The sequence below is a fragment of the Dromiciops gliroides genome, chromosome 1 (genome assembly GCF_019393635.1).
Source record: "Dromiciops gliroides isolate mDroGli1 chromosome 1, mDroGli1.pri, whole genome shotgun sequence".
Classification (NCBI taxonomy): Eukaryota; Metazoa; Chordata; class Mammalia; order Microbiotheria; family Microbiotheriidae; genus Dromiciops; species Dromiciops gliroides.
In genome coordinates this window covers 439174211-439198821 of record NC_057861.1, presented here as the reverse complement: position 1 = coordinate 439198821, position 24611 = coordinate 439174211, and the positions used below count along the sequence as shown (strand labels likewise).

At 38.2% G+C, this 24611-nt stretch overlaps 1 protein-coding gene across 1 annotated transcript in view; it reads right to left on the bottom strand.

The window, feature by feature from the left end:
• Positions 1–24611, bottom strand: part of CCDC125 (coiled-coil domain containing 125) — a 62558-nt gene that overhangs the window by 9983 nt on the left and 27964 nt on the right. Inside the window, exons 4-10 of the mRNA XM_043979470.1 lie at positions 24266–24327; positions 23487–23573; positions 21855–21932; positions 21058–21143; positions 18814–18896; positions 8448–8560; positions 5436–5543 (exon numbers count right to left, since the gene is read on the bottom strand). Coding sequence (XP_043835405.1) covers positions 5436–5543; positions 8448–8560; positions 18814–18896; positions 21058–21143; positions 21855–21932; positions 23487–23573; positions 24266–24327 — 617 coding nt within the window. The remainder of the gene's footprint in view (positions 1–5435; positions 5544–8447; positions 8561–18813; positions 18897–21057; positions 21144–21854; positions 21933–23486; positions 23574–24265; positions 24328–24611) is intronic.

Below are 24611 nucleotides of genomic sequence, written 5' to 3'. Positions count from 1 at the left end.
CATTTACATTCATTTTACAGCGTTCTAACAGTTTAAAAGAAATCTTTTTTTAGAAGAAGGCTTAGCAAGAGGAAACTTTGGTAAACACTATCCTAAGGAGAAACTGTGTCTTAGTAGAAATTTTTTTAAAAATGTATTAGGGGTGAGGTAGAGTTGAAGATTGGGAAAATACCTTAGACAAGAAAACTATGTAATTCAGAGTCAACGTCCCTGTCTTTGGCCCAAAAGAGATAGCGCTCCCAGAGGGTGAAGTGTTTGATTAATAAGAAAAAGAGACTTTTCTTCCCATTATTCCCCAAACTGCCTGCAGTAGCCTCTGAAGACGTGGACACTCCCACAGAAAATTAAGACAGATCCATTTGGAAGGGAACTGACTTCATTTTCTGTATGAATGACTATGATCTCCAAGGGTATTTCAGGTAGGTTAGGAGAGAAGAAACTGAGGGGAGAAGGAGAAAGAGAGGAGAAATTGGAAGATTCACTAGACCCACTGGGTAAATATTACAAAATAAAATAAAATATGTAGTAAGAAAATGTTGGCACAAGGTAGAATTTCAACATGACTAATATTATGCATTTTTGTTTAACTTTTAGCACTTAGCAAAACCAGGGAATTTGTTGTTCAGTCATTCAGTCATGTCCCACTCTTTGTGACCTCTCCCCCCCTCCACCCCGCCCCATGGACCATAGCCACCAGGCCCTTCTATCCTCCACCATCTTTCAAAGTCTGTCCAAGTTCATGTTCATTGTTTCCTTGACACTATCTCATCCTCTGCTGTCCCCTTTTCCTTTTGCCTTCAATCTTTCCCAACATCACGGTCTGTTCTAATGAGTCCTGTCTTCTCATGATGTGGCCAAAGTCATTAAGCTTCAGCTTAAACCAGGAAATAGCTTGAGACAAATCAAAACATGTGGACAAAGAATTTAATGAATAATGAGGGGGTAGGCAGAAGGGAAAGTATAAGAATGCCAGGACCTGGGGCAGCTAGATGGAGCAGTGGATAAAGCACCAACCCTGGATTCAGGAAAACCTGAGTTCAAATCTGGCCTCAGACACTTGACACTTACTAGTTGTGTGACCCTGGGCAAGTGACTTAACCCTCATTGTCCTTCCAAAAACAAACAAACAGAGTATAGATGGGGGACAGCTAGGTGGTGCAGTGGATAAAGCACTGACCCTGGATTCAGGAGGACCTGAGTTCAAATTTGACCTAAACACTTGACACTTACTAGCTGTGTGACCCTGAGCAGGTCATTTAACCTTCGTTTGCCTTAGTTTCCCCATCTGATAATAATAGCATACATCTCAGGGTTCTTGTGAGGATCAAAAGTTAACATGTGTTAAGAGCTTTCCAAAACCTTAAAAGCACTATAATAAATGTTAGACATTATTATTATACTGAAAGCACCTTTATAAATGCTAGGTTTTATTATCTGTAAAATGGGAATAATAATGCCTGTACTGTCTACCTCAAAGGGTTGTTGTGAAGAATCAAATGAGGTAACATATGGCAAGTGCTTTGTAAACCATAAAAAACCACATGCATGTGAGCCATAATTTTTATTATCACTCTTTCACGTCATAAGTGCTGGAATACTGCAGCCTGCTCCTGCCCACCATGTGTCATTCCATGGCCCTTTGGATTGTTTCTAATTTTAATTCTTTGGAGATCCTGGTGTTCTCTGACTCACAGCCATGTAGCATCACTGGGAAAGTTGTATTTGGTATTGACAAGATGGTCATTCCAGGCAGCAGACAGTGAGAGTGTGGATGGTCAGATAAAGCTCTTTCATATTCATCATGTATTTTCCTGAGAAAATTCTGATTTATTCCAGGGAATTATGAAATTAGTCCAATGCTATCTGTGACTAGGAACATGTGGAGAGCCTTGCCATCAAACAGAAAACCTTTTTTTTTTTTTTTTTAATTTGGACCTTCCTTACTTAGGGCACACATCTTCCATGACATTAAACCAACACCTTTGGTATCTCACACACACACACACACACACACACATTGTCACAAAAGTCTTTAGAGAAGTTTTAAGCTATTAAATCTGCACAAAGATTTTAGAACACTCTGAATATACATAATATAATAACAATAATGATAACAGGTGCCAGGTACACCGCCAAGTGCTTTACAATTATTATCCCATTTGATCCTCAGAACAAACAGGAGGTAGATACTGTTATTATCCCCATTTTATAGATGAGGAAACAGAGGTAAACAGAGGTAAACAGAGGTAAAATGATTTACTCACTATCACATAGCTAGTAAGTGTCTAAGGCCAGATTTGAACTTGGGTCTTTCTGACTCCAGGACTGATGCTCTATCCACACATTTAATATATTACTTAATATTATGTATTATATATCATGTGCATCACACATTACATATATAACAATATTATATACCCACATCTATTTACATGTCCCTGCTTGCTGGCTTAATATTAGTATTCAGCAGATTTTTTAACAAAGTTGTCTAGCAATATATACATATATTCAACATATAGCTCTAAAATTACATCTATAGGTCTCTGTTGTTCAAGTGTTTCAGTCGTGTCCAACTCTTCATGACCCCATTTGGGGTTTTCTTGGCAAAGATACTGGAGTGGTTTGCATTTCCTTGTCCAGCTCATTTTACAGATGAGGAAACTGAGGCAAACAGGGTGAAATGGCTTGTCCAGGGTCACACAGCTAGTGTCTGAGTCCAGATTTGAACTCAGGAAGTTCAGTCTTCCTGACGCCAGGCCCTGCACTCTATCCACTGTGCCACTTAGCTGCCCTAGGCAAGGTCTAGGAGTTCTCTTTTTAATAAAATATGACTCTTCCCATTAAAACACAAAAATTTGACTTAAAAAGCTTATATTGGATAACATTTTAAGTATTCCTATTGTTGTACCTGACCACATTTCCGCTGATTGTAAACTCCTGTCTTTGAACACTTTGTTCTGAAATCATGTCAGGCATGTTCAGTTCAGTAGTGATGCCTATCGTAATTACATATGTTTCAGTTTTATTTTTGCTAGTTCACTTTGGCGCCCTACTGTCTGTTAGATTTCAGTACCCCATTGCAAGAACAGCACTACATTTTAATATTCTTTTCTGTCTGTTGATATGTCACCTTGACCATCTTAACTTTCCTTGTTCATTCCCTTCTCTGAATCGATTTTCTCTTTGACATGAAAAATACCTCTTTTGACCTCATGGATAATTATATTAATGTTGAAAAAACAGACTTAATATTTCTAATATTAACTAACCACATGCTACTGTTCCTCTAAAAAAAACTTTCCAGTAATTCTTAGTGGACTGTAAGCTCAGTATGATGCAGTAGCTAAAATAACTGTGATTAAGAACATTAATGGGGGGGGCAGCTAGGTGGCGTAGTGGATAAAGCACTGGCCTTGGATTCAGGAGTACCCGGAGTACCCAAGTTCAAATCCAGCCTCAGACACTTGACACTTAACTAGCTGTGTGACCCTGGGCAAGTCACTTAACCCTCATTGCCCTGCAAAAATTAAAAAAAAAAAAGAATATTAATGGGGCAGCTAGATGGCACAGTGGATAGAGCACCGGCCCTGGAGTCAGGAGTACCTGAGTTCAAATCGGGCCTCAGACACTTAACACTTACTAGCTGTGTGACCCTAGGCAAGTCACTTAACCCCAATTTCCTCACCAAAAAAAAAAAATTGCATGAAAGTGAGAGGGTCAGGTTTAGGCCTTAGGAAAGTTTACTTTGACAGCTGTATGGAGGATGGATTTGAGAGGAGAGAGACTAGAGGCAGGAAAGCCAAGTAGGAGACTATAGGTCATCAGCGACTGCAGCCTGAACTAGGGTTTGGACAACATGAATGGGAAAAAAAAATGATTGATAGTAAAACCAGTAGAATTTGCCACTTAGCTAGATATGGAGGAGAAGGAAGAAAGTCAAGTCAAGGATGTCTATGAAGCTAAGCATGTGGGTCACTAGTAGAGAGAGAACTGGAGTGAGGAGTCATTTACATAGAGGTGATAACTAAAGCCAGAAAATAGATAAGATTATCAATTACAAGTATACAGAAAAGAGAGAAGAGTGGTAAGGACAAGGCCTTGGGAGATGGCCATGTTTATGGGATGGGAGGACGATGGGGCACTGGTAAAAGGGACAGAGAATGTTGAAGAGGAAGGAGAAGAGCCATAATTCAAGAGGGGCAACTTGGTATAATGGATCAGGCACTAGATTTGGAGGAAACTTGGGTTCAAATCCTGCCTCGGACACTTACTAACCATGTGACTTGGGGCAAGTGCCTCCATTTTCTCATCTGTAAAATGGACAGGAGGGATTTGATGTTCTCTAAAGCTTCTTATGGTAGTTAGAACATACAAACCAAGAGGAAAGAGGATGTCACAAAGAGGTGGTCTACAACATCCAATGCTACAGAAAGGTCAAAAAGGATAAAGAAAAAACAAAGGAAACAGGACTTAGGAATGAAGAATGCATGAGTGACCTCTGAGAGAGCTGGGGTTTGGGGGGGAGGGGTTTGTGTTGGGGTTTTTTTCTCCCAGTAAAATAGTGTTGTCAGACTTCAAGGAGTTCAGAAGTGAGTGGGTAATAAAACATGGGCAAGGGCTGACTAAGAGTTTGACAATGGGGGCAGCTAGGTGGCGAAGTGGATAGAGCACAGGCCCTGGAGTCAGGAGGACCTGAGTTCAAATGTGGCCTCAGACACTTAACACTTACTAGCTGTGTAACCCTGGGCAAGTCACTTAACCCCCATTGCCTCACAAAAAAAAAAAAAAAAAAGATTCTCTGACAATGAAGTGGAAGGGAAAGAGAGAAGATGGCAGCTCCAGAGTAGTGGGACTACTTATATTTTGCATCTAATGAAAGACAATTCTCTAAGGTGCCAAACTGATGCCAATCTACATTATTAGAAGTTTCTTCCCTGTTGGTATCCTATACCAGTGAAATAATTTTTGTTGTCGCTTAGTCATTTCTGTCACGTCTGATTCTTCATGATCCCATTAGGGGTTTTCTGGCAAATATATTGGCATTTTTTTTGCCATTTCCTTCTCTAGTTCATTTTACAGATGAGGAAACTGAGGCAAACAGGGTTAAATGACGTGTCAAGGGTCACACAGCTAATAAGGGTCTGAGGCAGGATTTCAACTCAGGTCTTCCTAACTTCAGGACCTGCACTCTATCCACTTCACCACCTAACTGCTTCAGTGAAATTATAGGATCAGTTTTTTTAAAAATATCCTAATGAAACAACAGTCAATTTATAAGTCAGCTGTACTATGGAAAACCAAGTAAATCTCAGCCGTTAACATTTGTCACCACGGAATGATCATTGCAGATGTGACTTTTCCATTAAGTACGCTTTTAAAAATACAAAAATAGAGCAGAGTAACAGAACGGCCATTTGGCCCAAACCAAGTGTTACCTCTTGCTTCAGCTGAAGAAGCTGTTTTCTAGCAGTTGCAGCCGTCTTGGCACAGGAACAAGGCTGTCCTCCCGGATGGTTACAGATGCAAGCACCGAGTACTGCCAGCTGTGAATCCAAAAGCACCCAGTCACTAAATGGCATGAGTAGCACATCATTTGCAATCATATTCTAAGAAACTATAAATGAAGAGAGATAACAAGATTCCCATGACACCAGGGAATTAACCACTAGGGAAGACAATCTTAACCCCTTGGAACATAAGAAAACCAAATCTAGTTCCCTGTCCTTTCTTTTCTTTTTTTTCTTTTTTTTTTTTTTTTGCGGGGCAATGGGGGTTAAGTGACTTGCCCAGGGTCACACAGCTAGTAAGTGTTAGGTGTCTGAGGCCGGATTTGAACTCAGGTACTCCTGAATCCAGGGCCGGTGCTTTAACCACTGCGCCATCTAGCTGCCCCCTTTCTTTTCTTTTAAAAAAAATTTTTTTTGCTTTCATAAATTGTTTTTTGTAATAAATATTTTTATTTATAGTTTTGGGTTCCAATTTTCATCCCTCTTTCCCTCCCTCCCTTCCCCCCTTCCTAAGGCAGCAAGCAATCAGATATGGGTTATACATGTATTTCATAAATGTTTTAATATACATATATTTATTATTTTTGTTTGTTTAGTGAGGCAATTGGGGTTAAGTGACTTGCCCAGGGTCCCATAGCTAGTAAGTGTTAAGTGTCTGAGGCCGGATTTGAACTCAGGTCCTCCTGACTCCAGGGCCAGTGCTCTATCCACTGTGCCACCTAGCTGCCCCATACATATATATTTTTTAAAAGCCACTTCCCTCCTTTCAATATCAATGTCTTCAGATACTAACATTAACTTCTTGTACTTTTATGTCTTTGGAAGGAATGTGGTCTAATGATGTTTTCAATTTTCAGTTTTCTACCTATCGGTTTCTACTTTGTGCAACAAATCTAGTTACTGTATTGATTTTTCTCTGCTACTCAAACTATACCTACCTCAACCACTGTCAGACTAAGTATATTAAGTGACCACCAACTAATTTTAAATATTTACTTGTGTAAAACATAATGGACTATAAAATCTTAATCATATAATATATTTTAAATATAAATAGGAAAGATTTTGTGTATTGGTTAGTGCTGAAATTATCCATGTTCCCTTCCATCAAGAGATGATAATAAAATAATAATAATAAATGAATGAATGAATAAAATTTTTAAAATAAAAAAATTAAGAGATAATCATGCTTCGTGTTCTCTTTCTCATCAGGTCCTCACCACCAATTGTGTAGGACCCTAGGTACTTGGTCTAGTTGCCCAGTGAAAAACTTTCCTCTCTGGGGGCAGCTAGGTAGCACAGCGGATAGAGTATTGACCCTGGAAGTCAGGAGGACCTGAGTTCAAATCCAGCCTCAGACACTTGACACTTACTAGCTGTATGACCCTGGATAAGTCACTTAATTCCAATTGCCTCGCCAAAAAAAAAAAAAAGCTTCCCTCTCCATGTAAGGATTATTAAGGCATCACTCTTTTAGTCTTCTCTCAAATCTAGCTTCTTTCATTTTTCTTATTGCTTTTTCAACCCTTCAAATCATATCATCATTCTCTTCTAAGTTCTACATGTTTCTCATATATTGCAACACTAAATACACTAAGGATGAAATAATAGAGAATTATCATATGGTTATACATGTTATTTATGTGTGTATATACCTATGTACATAGACATACACTCATATGTTGTTGTTTGTCCTTTGTTTTCTTTTTTCTTTTCTTTCCTTTTCTTTTTTTTGGGAGGCGGGACAATGAGGGTTAAGTGACTTGCCCAGGGTCACACAGCTAGTAAATGTCAAGTGTCTGAGGCCAGACTTGAACTCAGGTCCTCCTGAATCCAGGGCCATTGCTTTGTCCTTTGTTTTCAAAGAGGATCACTGATATCAACAGGATGATGTCTTGACTTGTGCATGAAGCCACACCCCAGTAAACTATCTCAGTGCATGTGCACACATGTAAACATACACAGATACACATATTTTCATTTTTTAGATAGATATAGATACAATGTATATGTGTGTATCTTGTATGTTTTTGTGTATGTGTCATCTCAGAATCTAAGTATCATTTTGGTTTTCTTTTTTTTTTTTTTTTTTGGTGAGGCAATTGGGGTTAAGTGACTTGCCCAGGGTCACACAGCTAGTAAGTGTTACGTGTCTGAGGCTGGATTTGAACTCAGGTCCTCCTGAATCCAGGGCCAGTGCTCTATCCACTGCGTCACCTAGCTGCCCCATCATTTTGGTTTTCTTAACAAAAACTTTATACCACAAAACACACTAACTTTTTTTTTTGTTAAGAATCCACAATATATTACATGTAGTAATAACTTTTGTCCTGGAATTTGGGGGTAGGCTTGACAATGCAAGTCATGGTACTATAACAATGTAAGATGACTGTAACAGGGCAGCTAGGTGGCGCAGTGGATAGAGCACCGGCCCTGGAGTCAGGAGTACCTGAGTTCAAATCTGGCCTCAGACACTTAACACTTACTAGGTGTGTGACCCTGGACAAGTCACTTAACCCCAATTGCCTCACTAAAAAAAAAAAAAAAAGATGACTGCAACACAGCAACTGAGGCAGGAAATGTTTGCCCGACATAAGCAAGGTTGCTCTCTCACCTCAGGTATGAAGAGACTACTAAAGTCAAATCAAGAAGCATTTATTAGGTCCCTAAAATGTGCCAGAAACTGGATGAAGTGCTGGGGATACAAGGAAAGGCAAAATCAGCTTCTGCCTTCAAGGATCTAATCACAGTCTAACTGAGGAGACAACATGCAAATGACTACGGGCAAGCAGGATCCATCTATTCAGGCTAACTCGGAGGTGATATGAGGCCAGAGTCTGTCATTGCATAGTACATCTAAAGGAAATAAAAGAAAAAGAGGAAACACTTCTCTTCTCTCTTCTCCATATCCCACACTTTCCAAAATTCATACGCACTTACTTCAAGGCCTGTAACCTCAGTAGAGCCACCTTTAAGACACATGCTTTCTTGAACAAGCTTCTGCTGGTTCATATCAAGCATTGCAACAGACTCCAGACACTGCTGATTCAAAGCTAGGGAAGAGAACAAAGATTATGAGACTGCTGTGTCAGCGCTATGCCACAAGCCACCATCACTTCTTTAGGGGTCACATAAATACTCCAAGGCACTACTCAAGTCAACAAACCTTTATAGAGTAACTACCGTATGTGAATTGCTCTGCTTGTTGCTCTAGACATGATCTCTGCTTGTCCACCTGGAGTTTGCAGTCTAGTTATAGAGATGAGCAAGGGACAAAGAGCTATAATACATTTTTTTTTAAGTGAGACAATTGGGGTTAAGTGACTTGCCCAGAGTCAGACAGCTAGTAAGTGTTACGTGTCTGAGGCTGGATTTGAACTCAGGTATTCCTGACTCCAGGGCCGGTGCTCTATCCACTGCACCACCTAGCTGCCCCTATAATACAATTTTTAAATACCATAGGAGAGGGGAAAAAATACTACAAGAACACAGAGGAGGGATAAATAACTTCTGGCTAAGAGAGTCAGCGAAAGATTAATGTAGTAGGTAGCATGGGTGTCATGTACTGAATGTCAAGAAGCATTTTGACAGAAGAAGTAGTGTGGGGGTACGAGGTACAGGGAGGAGAATCTCAGGCAGAGAAGAAGGTAAACCAAGGCACAGAGGCAAGAAAGCACTGGTCAGGGGGCAGCTACGTGGCATGTTGAATAAGCATCGGCCAGGGATTCAGGAGGATCTGAGTTCAAATGAGGCCTCAAACACTTGACACTTACTAGCTGTCTGAACCTGGGCAAGTCACTTAACCCTCACTGCCCTGCAAAAAAAAAAAAAAAGCAAACAAGCACTAGTCATGCTCAGGGAATGACGAATAGTCCAAATCAACTAAAGCAAAATGTGCAAAAGAAGAGCAGTGAGGCAGGAATTTGGAAAGGTGGCTTTGGTCAAGGAATGGAAGACCAACCTTATATACCATGGACTTGATTTTAAAAGGTGATAGGGAGCCATTAAAAATATTTTGAATAAGAGAGGACTATTATTCTGGCAGCAGAACATAGGACGGGCTATGGGGAAGGAGAATATATGGAAGGCAAATACAACTTTAGGCAACTAAAGCAATACCCAAAACAGGAATGAGTGCCAAGGATAGTGGCAGTGGGAATGGAAGGTGGTAGAACAGTCATGAGCCATGTGGGTGACAAAATGAGGGTGCTTTGGAGGTTGACTGGATGTGGCAGATGAGTGGATTTGGCATTATGAAGAAAAGCTACCTCATTACTAAGTATTGTAGTAGGGATTAAATGAGGGAAGCACACTAAATAAATGTACCTTCCTGTTGCTATTAACAATATGGATGGGGGGGGCAGCTAGATGGCGCAGTGGTAAAGCACCGGCCCTGGATTCTGGAGTTCCTGAGTTCAAATCCAGCCTCAGACACTTGACACTTATTAACTGTGTGACCCTAGGCAAGTCACTTAACCCCCATTGCCCTGCAAAAAAAACCCAACCAAACAAAAAAAAAAAAAACCCCACAATATGGATGCTACCCAACCATAGAATTGACTCACTTATGGAAATTATTCCAGTTTTTTAGGTAAAAACTGTCAAAACACATAGAATACTAAAAGGCTGGGGGCAAGTTCACCAGAGAAACTGACAACCATGATACTGACCCAAAGACAGAATCTTCAGATACATAGTACAGGGGAGCAAATTGCCTACCTAGCCTGCCTCATTTGTACTGTTTTATTGGTCGCATTTTCTATAAACCACGGGGATGAGAATAGAAGTCTCCTTACTGGGTAGGAGAAGAATTAAAGAAAGCAATTTTATTTTTCAAGGTAAAAGTTTTTGTGTTGAAGATGGCCCTAAAGCTGTTTTAACTCAAGAGGATTCTCTCCCCCTCACTCCCAACTAAGCTGTTTTAACTCAAGAGGATTCTCTTCCCCCTCACTCCCAACTGTAACTTAGACACTACCTGTGAGGGCAAAGCTCACCTTGAGGCACTTAGGAATAATTTAATAGTGTGATTTATAAAGAGAAGAAAATTTTAATGTTTAAACCTACTCTGAAGTATTTCTTTTCTCAATACCTTGCCTTGATTTAGATCAGAAGAGATACTCAACCTTTTTTGTGTCTTGGACCCCTTTATCCATCTGTGTAAAGCCTATGGACGCCTTTGAAGAATGATTTATTTAAATGCATAAAATAAAAGACATAGATTTAAAGCGGAAACCAACCCTATTGAAATAAGAATGTAATTTTGGGGGGCAGCTAGGTGGCACAGTGGATAAAGCACCAGCCCTGGATTCAGGAGTCCCTGAGTTCAAATCTGGCTTCAGACACTTGACACTTACTAGCTGTGTGACCCTGGGCACGTCACTTAACCCTCATTGCCCCACCAAAAGAAAAAAGAATGTAATTTTTTTCCTGTCCAAGTTCGCAGACTCCCTAAAACCTATTCACAACCTGCATAGGAGAGCCTGTGGACCTGATGGTAAAAACATGTGACTAAGATGTTTTTCTCTCTTCTTTCAACCTAGTAGTTTATCAGGACTTAACAGATTCAGCTGTATATGGATACAACCTTATTTTCTGTTTTGATCCTTTACTGATGGCAGTGGCTCCTGAATGGGATCCATGGTCACCCAGAGGATGGCCTAACTACCCACACAGGGGAAAAAAAATTAAAAAAAAAACCAAACCCGCCATACAGTGGATGCACAATGCTCACTACTGTGCAGACTGTGGTATTCAGGTGAATGGACACTGAGAAAGCTCCTACACCAGGGCATGTGTCTCGGGCAGATTCTGCAAATGGACAAAGAGCTGAGCTCAGAATTTAGCAGGTGGAAGCTGGATTTCCTTTGGGAGAGTGCCAAGTTCTAATTCTTCTTGTGAAACAAAGGTCTATTTATTTTAAAAACTCCAAAATTATTCTCTAATATTCTGGTGATGCTTTATTACTAAAAATCAATGGGACAGGGGCAGCTAGGTGGTGCAGTGGATAGAGTACCGGGCCTGGATTCAGGAGGACCTGAGTTCAAATCTGGCCTCAGACACTTAACAATTACTAGCTGTGTGACCTAGGCAAGTCAGTTAACCCCAATTGCCTCACTAAAAAAAAAAATCAATGGGACAGGGGCAGCTAGGAGCTAGGTGGCACAGTGGATAGAGCACTGGCCCTGGATTCAGGAGGACCTGAGTTCAAATCTGGCCTCAGACACTTGACACTTACTAGCTGTGTGACCCTGGGCAAGTCACTTAACCCCAATTGCCTCACAAAAAAAAAAAAAAAAAGAAGGATGTAATCGGAAAAATCAGGGGCAGCTAGGTGGCACAGTGGATAGAGCACTGTGTGACCCTGGGCAAGTTACTTAACCCCCACTGCCCCACCAAAAAAAAAATCAATGGAAAACCATAATCCCTAAAAATTGCAATTAAAGATCACCCCAAAGGCAAAATAGAGAGAAGCATGATGGGCATGAGCAGGCTTCAATACAGTACCAACAGGCAATTACAAATTAGAATGGAAGAATAAAGAGTGTTATAAGTGAGGCAACTAGGTGGTGCAGTGGATAAAGCACCAGCCCTGGATTCAGGGGTACCTGAGTTCAAATCCGGCCTCAGACACTTAACACTTACTAGCTGTGTGACCCTGGGCAAGTCACTTAACCCCAATTGCCTCACTAAAATTAATTAATTAATTTTTTTTTAAAAGAGTGTTATAAGAAAAATACCTGAGTGAAAAAATAACATGGGCTGATCATTTGGTGAAAACAAAGAACAAACACTGGCTCATGTGCTCCACTGCTGTGCTCACAATATCAAGAGAAATAGAGGAAGTATCTCCAGCACATCGGGTGCCTACCTTGCAAACTTATGGGAGGGAGGAGATGCACAGGAATTACACAGGAAGTCCAGAAATGGAGGGGTTGCAATCCACATCATATGGAATAAGACCGCAGATCCATTTGAGCATTTTAGATAGACAAAACCTCCACATTTTCTCATGAATTTCTGCCTGAAATGTCTGGCTGGCTGGCTGACTGGCTGTCTATCTGTCCGTCTGGCTGGCTGCAGTATTTGTCTAAGTAGTGTCAAACTCAAATATGAACAGATCCCTGCAGACCACATTTTGACTTAGAAAAACACAAGTTAATACTATCTATGTTGTACTGTACTTTTATTTATTTTGCTAAACATCTCCCAATTTATATTTTAATCCAATTCTGGCCACAGTAGGGAGTTTTACGGGCTCCTTGTGGGCCACAAATTCAATATCTCTGGTCTAAGACACACATCTTGATGGATGAGTTCTCTTGGTACACACACACACACACACACACACACACACACACACACACACACACACACACAAATCCCAAGGCCTACTGAGATGCCTCATCATGCAGTGGTTGCAACACAAGAGCTTACTAAATATTTGTTTAATTTATTGATTGATCAATTGAAAGCTTTACCATCAGAGAGAAAACTGATAAGTCCCTGTCACTCTGGAAAGGTTTCAAATACAGTGATTGTCAACAGAAAAAGTCTGTTTTTTCAAAACCAGGCTCAATGCAAACAGGCTGGCTCCCTGGTGGGAAATTTGGGGACCATGACAATACAGGATCCATAGAAAAGTATAAATTGGTCCTCAGTCCTCTGTTGCCTCTCTATTATTTACTGTAATTACAGTAGCAGGAAAAAAGGAGGCAGAGGTTCTAAGAATCATGAGTTTTTTAGACTCTCATAAAAAAAAATCAAATTGGCTATTGGTATTTAAAATAAGAGATGTAAGCTCCTTGACCAATGACTAACTAGTGAACATATTACCAGAGGAACTGAATCATATTCATCTTGACATTCCTTGCTATAAATAAAGCCAGATGATAAAGGGAAGTTGCGGCTACATGGAAGAATAGTTCACAGTTACTCTTCAGAGATGCCAATTAGGGAGTTGGCAGAGCTAGTTTTATCATGCATCCAAAGGCAACAAGAAACATTTCATGGGACTTTTAGTCATCTCATATTGCAGTATTTATGATAATTGTGTGCAGGAAGACAACTGTGAAAACTGTAGCTTATGTATCAAAATCTGTCACAAAGGAGCAAGAACACAGGGAAATTCTATAAAGAACTTGATAAGAATTAAATCAAAATATATTTTGACATGAGGTGATGAATTCAGCGAAAAGTTCAGTGAAAATATGTTAAATAATAATGGTTTATCAATATGAAATGAGAGGCCAAAGGTCCTCAGACTACACAAAATACTCATAATTCCTTTAAGAAAGGAGTTGGGGGGGAAAGGGGGGGGGCAGCTAGGTGTCACAGTGGATAAAGCACTGGCCCTGGATTCAGAAAGACCTGAGTTTCAGACACTTGACACTTACTAGCTGTGTGACCCTGGACAAGTCACTTAACCCCTGTTGCCCCGCAAAAAAAAAAAAAAAAAGATAGGAATTGGGGAGGCACTGGACATGGTGAGCAACAATAACAATAACGTAACCAAAAAATGAAAAATTTTATTTTGATGGATAAAAAATAGATCATTTCAAATGTGAAATTCATTCGTTCTCCTATCAGTTATCACTGTATAGTCAGAGCTTCAACTTGTCAAAGCAAAGATGAAGAAAATACAAAACTAGAAGAAAGATGAGAAAAAAGAAATGGTGTGTAATTAAAACAACTCCAAATGCAAATTTAACTAAGTTATTGATGCCAAAAGGGTAAATGGATAAAGGAACAGAGCATAACAGAATATAATTATTTTTAATGAAGTTCAACTGATCTAAATTAATCGTCATAACAAAAACAACAAAAGAATCTGGAAACCACTCCAACCAGCAACATTTGATCTCTTTGCTAAGCACAGAAATATGGCAACCAAGAGCATACATGGTCTAGAACAGCACTTCTTCAATAGATATTACAGAGAAAGGTGGCAGAAGATTCTAAGTAGAAGTGCTTCACAAAACAGTGAGAAGCTGGGGCAGCTAGGTGGCACAGTGGATAGAGCACTGGCCCTGGAGTCAGGAGTACCTGAGTTCAAATCCAGCCTCAGACACTTAACACTTACTAGCTGTGTGACCTTGGGCAAGTCACTTAACCCCAATTGCCTCACTAAAAAAAAAAAAAAAACAGTGAGAAGCAAAGGAAGGAAAAAAAATTACAGACAATCTGGTGGTTGACTCCAACTAAGAAAAGTCATCTCAAAGTCAAGAGAATAAAAATGGAAAAGGCGTCTAAGATAATTTTAACATATTCTTTTCCCAACAAGAAGAACCAAACTACTATGTTGTACTTTAATATTAGAGTCCTTGGGGCAGCGAGGTGGCTCAATGGATAAAGCACCAGCCCTAGATTCAGGAGGACCTGAGTTCAAATCCAGCCTTAGACACTTGACACTAGCTATGTGACCTTGGACAAGTCACTTAACCCTCTTTGCCCTGCCCCCCCCCCAAATATATTAAAGTCCTGAATGAGTATGCTGCTGGAAAACGGCATTGAATAAAATAGAGATGAGAAAAGCAGCTGTTCTAAAACAACTATAGAGGCAGGGCTGCTATGTGGCGCTGGACTTGAAATCAGGAACACCTGAGATTAAATGCAGCCTCAGACACTAGCAGTGTGATCCTGGGCAAATTACTTAATCTTGTAGCCTCCCTGTCCTTTTGTGTAAAACGGAAATAACAGTAGCACCTGCCTTGTAAGATTGCTGTGAGGATTAAATGAGACAATAGTTGTAAAGCGCTTTGCAAACCTTACATGGCCATATAAATACTAAGGATGTCTACACTGGAGGCAACAAACTGTTGAGAGCACTGAGGGAGCAACTTGAGACAGCTCAAAGAAGGGAAGATACTAAAGACATGGAGGGAAAAAAAAAGTCTTGGACCTTTCTATGACCCAAAGTAAGAGATCAAGAGAATATCAGTAACTACTGCTCCACACCGCTCACTTCCCCATCTCTGAAAAAACTAGAAAGATCTACATATATACAGAAATCACAAGAAAGGAATAGGCAAACCTTCGCAAACTATATTTTACAACCTTCTATATCTTCACAGTCAAAGAAGTTACTGAGAATTCTAAAGAATCAAGATCCTTCTGTGCTTTATTGTCAATTAAATTATTTTTTCAAAGGACTAGACTCAAAACTACCACCCTAAAAAAGGTGTTCATTCAACAGGATGTGTCTTGTGCAAATGTCAGAATGACACAATATTTTTTTTTTTTTTTTAGTGAGGCAATTGGGGTTAAGTGACTTGCTCAGGGTCACACAGCTAGTGAGTGTTAAGTGTCTGAATCTAGATTTGAACTCAGGTCCTCCTGATTCCAAGGCAAGTACTCTATCCACTGCGTCACCTAGCTGTCCTGACACAATATTTCTTGAAGAATGTAACAGAATTCTGACCCACAATACTATGATTAATTATATCTAACAAGGTGCAAATCAGAGAAACATATACTTTCCAATGGTGCTTACCCTGAAGGCTGCCTGAACAGAGCCAAAACCAAAGAAGGATTTTCCCTCTTCTGTGGTGGGACCCTCCAGATGCTTGTGTGTGCGCATGTGTGTGCGTGCATGTGTGTCATTTTCATCCTTACCTGTGATTTCAACCAGATAGTAAACTCCTGATGAGAAAAGTCCTCATATCAGAAAATTTTATGTAATTTTTTTTTAGTCTTAGTAAGTTGCCTGAGGCACAGAGAGCTTAAGTGCTTTTGTCCAGGGTCACATGACCAACATGTGTCAAAGGCAGGGTTTGAACCAAATGTTCCTGACTCTGAGGTCTACTCTCTGTCCACCACACCAAGCTGCCTCTCAAGTGTTCTTTTGTTCTTTTTTTTTTTTTTTTAGTGAGGCAATTGGGGTTAAGTGACTTGCCCAGGGTCACACAGCTAGTAAGTGTTAAGTGTCTGAGGCCGGATTTGAACTCAGGTACTCCTGACCCTAGGGCTGGTGCTCTATCCACTGCACCACCTAGCTGCCCCTTCTTTTGTTCTTTTACTGATTGATTCAGGTCCTGGAACAGAGACTCCTAAATAAGCTACATAATCGTTCAAATAGTACTGCCTACCTATCTATACAGGAAGAACAAAATGCATGAAGAATGTTTATTGTCCAATAGGCCATTGGGTGGATAATCTAGAAAGGTGGTTCTTAAATACATACATATACATACATACATATGTGTATATATATATATGTGTGTATGTGTATGTATATAATATATAATATATTTATGTGTATATGAGGGTGTGGGGTGATATAAACATAAAATGTATTCATTTTTCAGTCATATCCAACTCTTTGTGACCCTATTTGGGGTTTTCTTGGCAAAGATGCTGAGGTAGTTTGCCATTTCCTTCTCCAGTTCCATTTTACAGATGAGGAAACCAAGGTAAACAAGGTTAAGTGATTTGCCCAGGATCACACAGCTAGTAAGTGTCTAAGGCCAGACACTTTGAACTCAGGACCGTGCCTTCCTGACTCCAGGCCCAGCACTCTATCCACTGTACTACCTAGCTGCATATGTGTGTCTGTGTGTGTATGTACGTATACATATATACACACACATATATATATGTATGGGTGTGTAGGTGTATATACATATATATGCATATACACATGTGTCCAATATATACATATATATCCTGAAATCTACATATACACACACATAGATACATATATGTATTGTGGACAAACACTGCAAATAATAAATAGTTAGCATTTATACTGTACTTTAAGGTTAGTTAGCAAAGTGCCTCACAAATATTATTTCATTTCATCCTTGCAACAATCCTGTGAGACAAATGTTATTATTATCTTCATTTTACAGATGAAGAAATGGAGGCAAAAGAGGTTAAATGATTTGCCCCAGGTCATTTAGCTAGTAAAGTGTCTGAGGCAGGATTGGAATAAATAGACAATGATTTGGGCCCAAAATTGAACAGGAGGAGATGAGCAGGCTGAAATGTCTTTCAGAAACTATAATAATGCTTTTAATGACCTTAAGATCAATATTCTTCTGGTGTTGTAAAGAATACCATGTTGTATGGAATACCACAGTCTCCAAAAAACTGAAATTGAGTGCCAGTCAAAGAGCAATTGAGTATTGGGTGACAATAACACATGGAAAGCCAAGAATTGCACTTGAAAAACAGCATAAAGGATGTCATCAGAAAAATGTATTCTCAGAAGAAATGAGGGGTTAGTCATGTAGAGAGCTTGAGAAATAAGCAACAAATAGTTCACATGCATCATTAGAATTCATGTAATTGTCAAGAGAACTAAAGGGTTCCCAACATGTCAAGTAGCCCTCTATTTGGGGGAATTCAATGAATATTTTATAGTACCTACATATTTTACGTAAATAAATGGGAAATTTCAGAATAGAAAATTATGATAGGTAAAGGGTGTCCCAAAAGTCTTAGTGTAGTTTTAAGCTATTAAAGGTTAAAATAGCACTAAAACTTTTGGGATATCCTGTATATAGCTAGATAGAAACATGAAATTCTATTACAAAGGTCTCTAAGTTACCATCCAAATTCTTTATTATGATAGAATTTTGTTGCAATGCTTGTTGAATCATAAATGTAAGAGTTTTAGAGCTGGTCAAGAACTTAAGGGTCATCTAATTCAGTTTTCTCATTTTACAAATGTAGAAACTAATGCCCAGAGAGGTTAAATGATTAGCCCAAGGTAGTAAGTAGCAGAACTGGTATTTGACTCAGAACTTCTGACTCAAATTCTGTACCATGTCCCTATTGCTTGAAATAACTAGACAGCTGGCTGTGTTGGAAATTCTTTTATTACATAAGTATTTCTGTTGTAACAATATTTGTGATATAGATTTGACCTTTATCATAAAATCACATTGTCATTCATCCTAAATTTTAAGAATATTGCACTCTTCTAACTTCAATATTAGATGTAAAGAAACAGGGGCAGCTAGGTGGCACAGTGGATAGAGCACCAGTCCTGGAGTCAGAAGGACCTGAGTTCAAATCTGGCCTCAGACACTTGATACTTACTAGCTGTGTAACTCTGGGCAAGTCACTTAACCCCAATTGCCTCACAAAAAAAAAAAAGATTTAAAGAAATAAATCATTAAATTCATCATTGGATTTTTTAGTCTCCCAGTATATCAAATAATTAGACACTGACAAGAACAGGAATATGTGTGGTTCTTATCACACATAAAATGTAGCTTTCATTACTCTTAATTGTGTAATTGTTCATAATTTTCACTAAATCAATGCTTATAACAAAGAATCCTACAAAAAAGTTTTTACTTACTTGCATTTTCAGACTTAAGCCTTTTAACTTCTTCTGTTCTTAATTTCAAAGTTTCCTTGAGGATTGAATTTTCACAGTATATTCTAAAGAAAAAAAAGGTTTCATCATATAAATTATGACTGACGATGTCATTCTTTCAACTGAGTTAAAATCCTGTCATGATAATTAGAATACAAAAAGTAGTTTTTCATATTTTTAAGTAATTAGTACATATTTTTACATTATACGTATCACTGAGATAAAGACAATTTAATGGACTGTGGTCATTTTTTTTTTTTTTTGGTAAGGCAGTTAGGGTTAAGTGACTTGCCCAAAGTCACACAGCTAGAAAGTGTTAAGTGTCTGAGGCCGGATTTGAACTCAGGTCCTCCCGAATCCAGGGTCAGTGCTCTATCCACTGCGCCACCTAGCTGCCCCAACTGTGGTCATTTTTAAGTGTTCCCTTTCCCCTGAGTTTATGGAAATTGCTTTATTCAAGTAATAATTTTCTCTAGAATCATCTGTGAGCCTTCTGGGTTTCAGCACAGGCCTGTTTTATCCTTTTAAAAAAAAATTTTGCTACAGTTCCAATTCAATGTAATAGGCATTTGCACATCAATCATATGCCCAGCACAATCTTAAAAGAAATGAACAGATAAGGATCATCAAATTATTTCTTTTTTTTCCTTTTAAGAGATAATACTGGGCAGCTAGGTGGCACAGTGGATAAAGCACTGGCCTTGGATTCAGGAGGACCTGAGTTCAAATCCAACCTCAGACACTTAACACTTACTAGCTGTGTGACCCTGGGCAAGTCACTTAACCCCAATTGCCTAAAAAAAAAAAAAGAGAGATAATACTAATTGATAATAATAGTATTAAAAGAATTTTGAGGTTGCAAAACATTTTACATGTTTTCTGATCCTTACAACAACCTTGTGAGGTAGGTGCTATTATTATCCCCATTTTATAAATGAGGAAACTGAAGAGAGTGGACAATTGACGTGCCCAAGGTCAAAAGTGTCTAAGACAGTATTCAAACTCATGTTTTCATGACTCCAAGACTAGCACTTTATGGTCAGTAACTCTCCTATTAGCAGTGGCTAATAGAAAAAGGATAGGAGTATTAATCCCATATGTTTCTTGGGTTACTGGGAACCATTTATTTAAAGAAAGGCACAGGGAGGAGAAAACTGAAGGACAAAGAGGTTCTATATTTCATTAGATCATTAAGAACTTATAGAACTTATAACTTAAAATGAATGTCAAGGGCAGCTAGGTGGCGCAGTGGATAGAGCACCGGCCCCGGAGTCAGGAGGACCTGAGTTCAAATCCGGCCTCAGACACTTAACACTTACTAGCTGTGTGACCCTGGGCAAGTCACTTAACCCCAATTGCCTCACTAAAAAAAAAATAAAATGAATGTCAAGATAGTGGTAGGGCATTTAGAAATGCTAGTTGCTCTCTTTTAGTACTGCCCTACCATTTTCAGTCCAACAGTCTTTTATTATTGCTTAAGAAATTTGGAGGGGGAGGGCAGCTAGATGGCTCAGTGGATAGAGCACTGGCCCTGGATTCAAGAGGATCTGAGTTCAAATCCAGATTCAGACACTTGACACTTATTAGCTGTGTGACCCTGGGCAAGTCACTTAACCCTCATTGCCCTGCAAAAATAAAAAACAAAAAAAAAACAAAGGAATTTTAGCAATTCAGTGTAAAGTGCTCTCTTTATAAATACAAAGCAAATTAATTCACTTTCCACTATTAACACATAGATATCAGGCTTGAGAGAGGTATGTCAATTTCACAGTATCCCAAACTGCACCCGCCTATACTGACTGAAGAAAGAAAGCACACAGATAGACAATATAGATAGATATGAAAAAAAATTAAAATATAAAAATATAAAATATATAAGATAGATAGATATGCAAGCAAATTGAATGAATGAATATATAAATACTTTGGTGACACCTCTACCATTCGGACGGCATATTTAATAAAGAAAAGATGCTATACATTGGTGAAAGCAAAAAAGGAAAAAAACTCTCTCTTATAAAAAGTTTTTTCATAGAAGCAAAATTTAAATACTAAAAAATACTAACATTAATAGGAAAATGTAGAATTGGTAATAACAGAACACATAATGATTACTCAACCATGTTTAGGATTAAAATATGAAAGGAGAGACAGTTAAATTATACTCATTTTGAAATTTTATTTTTATTTAAAAATAAAAAAACTGTAGTGCCATAGCATACAAACCTGTCATATTTTTGGGCCCAAGATTCCTCTACAGTTTTAAATCTATCATGATCAAATTCAATTTCCCACTGCAGAGCATTTATTTCCTATGGAAAGAACAAAAATGTCTCATGATAGTGAATGTTTAATTATAATCCCTTTCTAAACTAATGTAAATAAAACTGGTTAAACATTTGATTACAAGAAAAATATTCTCAGGATTACTGAGACATCTTTTTAGTCATTATTACACCTTTAAAGTTGACACATAAAACATCTCTCTCAGTAGTTTCTCACATAAATATACACTTGCCAGGTGATTTGTACAGTGTGAACTCCAGGGATGAGCACATGGATTAGTTGACAGTGACTTTCCTGTATTTTGCTTTTTACCTCTTGGCCTCGGTGACAATTACAACCTCTCTAGCACAGAGGCGGAGAACACCACCAGGAAAAAAACAAAACTCCTGGACTTGTATCACCTAATAGTGGAATCAGCACTGAAGACAGCAATCCAAAGTTACTTTCACCAGGTGAATTTTAAATACCAGTTTAATTTCAAATCTAATCAAGTGAATGTAATCTTAAAGAATCTATTAGATAAAAAATATACAAATAAATATGATGTGGATCAGAATGTAGTAAGTTCCATTAAATTAATTATTCAGCAAAATGCAAAACTGGGAAGGGAAAAGGAATAAGAAAGATGAAAATCAAGGCATCATAACTAGGCCCTCAAAAGCTGAAAGTAATAAATGTAGACTTTAGTTTCAAAGCTGTGCTGTGTGATAGAGGTCTGCTCTAAAAGCTGTTCTTACCTTTTCCAAAGATTTCTTCTGTTCTTCTGATTTTTGAAGTATTTCTTTGGTATGGCTAGTAGCTTTACCAAATATCGCCTAACCAAAACAAAATTAAACTATTATTTATTTAAAGCTCATTAATAATCATTTCTTTATGTATAGTGAAGTTTTTTTAATTACCACAGTATAGAAGAGAATATATATATTTGACTTAAAAATAAAATGGATAATTACATAATGGTTAATGCTGAAACAACCGAAATAATAAATTACAAAACAGCTCCAGCACAATATTCTAGAATACATTGTTTTAATACCAACTTGGAAATTTGCTAATTTGGGGGAAAGGTTAAAAGGCATATTAGAAAACTCTCAAATGTCTATGTAACAAAAATTTTTTTCTAGTAAAATAAATTAACATATAATTTCATCTCCAATAGTCAAAAAAGAGAAGTGACATACACAGTGCTCCCAACCAAAAATTTCCACAAGACCTCCCAACTATTTCCACCATGTCAAAATTTCCCTCTTAACAGAAGGAAGTCCAGAAAAAAAATCACAAACAGGACAACTTTGAAAGCTACAGGATGAATTTATTATATATTTTATAAACATATAGCATATAATCAAAAAGAAAAGCATGTTGAGAGATACAGTTTGTCATTCAAGCCACTTTTTTTCCTGTTATACTATGTATATGAAATGTTCATTTTGTTTTGCTTTGTTTTTTGTTTTTAGTAAGGCAATTGGGGTTAAGTGACTTGCCCAGGATCTCACAGCTAGTAAGTGTTAAGTGTCTGAGGCCGGATTTGAACTCAGGTACTCCTGAATCCAGGGCCAGTGCTCTATCCACTGCGCCATCTAGCTGCCCCGAAATGTTCATTTTGTTTAGTTTGTTCAAAATAAAAATAAATTTTGTTTTTTGTTTTTTGTTTTTGTGGGGCAATGTGGGTTAAGTGACTTGCCCAGGGTCACATAGCTACTAAGTGTCAAGTGTCTGAGGTCAAATTTGAACTCAGGTCTTCCTGAATCCTGTGCTAGTACTTCATCCACTGTGCCACCTAGATGCCCCCTAAATTAATTTTTGTTTTTGTTTTGTTTTTGCAGGGCAGTAAGGGTTAAGTGACTTGCCCAAGGTCACACAGCTAGTAAGTGTCAAGTGTCTGAGGTCAAATTTGAACTCAGGTCCTCCTGAATCCAGAGCTGGTGCTTCATCCACTGTGCAACCTAGCTGCTCCCTAAAATTAATTTTTAAAGAGCAAAGTAGTGTCCCACTTCCTGTCCCAAGTCTTGAATCTCATCCATTAGTAGTTTCTTAAGGGAAAACAAAAGACCAAAGTTTATTTGGGAGGAAGCAGATTTCTGTAAGTTCACATTATTTAAGTAGCTGACAGTCTAAATCATTTTATGTAGTCAAGTTATAGTGACTGGGAATGTTGCAACTGTGGAAGTGAATAAATAAAAAGGTAAAAAAAAATTAAAAAGAGAAATAAAGGATGGGCAAAAAAGCAGAGACAGAATTTTTAAAAACAAGATTCATGGTTGCCATTAACAATTGGAAATCATTCCAATTTAAAGATACACATTGCCCCGCAAAAACAAACAAACAAAAGATACACATATATGATTACAAATTTATCAGCTTTTTACCATGCTTTGGAGTATTTTCAGTGCTTCATTTTTCCCCTGAAGTTGTCTTTGTGATGCTTCAAGCTCAATTCGTAGAACCTCTACTTCCTAAACATGGGAAATTACAGAAAAAGTAAGGCTAGGTTCCCCTCTCTTCTCCACATACCCACCTATAAAATCTAAATTGAATTAGTTTCTATTGAATTATGGCCTTGGTGTATGAATAAATAAACTACCTACAGATTAAAAATTGAGTATCCCATCGCAAATCAAATAATCAACATGCTGAGAATTTTAGGGCTTTGCTCTTGCTTCATTAGATCATTCGAGGGCATTTCAGGGCCACCAAAACTCAGTGGTTATTTAACATTCACCTAAAAAGTTACAAACACAGCTTCATGCCTGAGGAATCTAAGCCTTCTCTTCAACAGTCAGTCCTTGGGAAAATGCTCATCTCAATCCCACTGAACTACTCTTTGCTCTTCTGTATTCAGGGGTGGGCTACTCAAGACTACCCATTCAAGAAAAGCAGGGAAACAAGTTAAAGTGGTGATAGACATATACATGTTATACCCTTAGAGGGAAAAATATGAAAGTGAAAGCTTGCAGGGTTTAATACCCAAAAATAATCCCGACAATGAAGATGAAGGACAGTGGCTCTGAGCCTGAAAAAGGGAACATTCAGTGACTTAGGAACAACATCTAGAAAATTAAACATTTGCCTTCTATATTTAACCTTTGATATTACTTAAATCTTTTTATTTTGGATTCAAATAAAGTTTTCACATCAAAGAACTTACCTGCAAAACATCATGAAGCCGTTGCCTTAATTCTTCATTTGATAATTCTGAATCAGTAAAATCTATGAAATTAAATGCATTAATTTAGTACTTTTAACATTCAAGTAGATAAAATATATCCTTTTTCATAAGAAATCAAATATACTGGGGGCAGCCAGGTAGCACAGTGGATAAAGCACTGGCCCTGGACTCAGGGCCTCAGACACTTGACACTTAACTAGCTGTGTTACCTAGGAAAGTCACTTAACCTTCATTTCCTGCAAAAAAATAAAATAAAATAAAATATACCTTTTTTTCAAATCACATGTGACCCAAACAAAGCTGCAAGTAATATTCAGTCTAACAG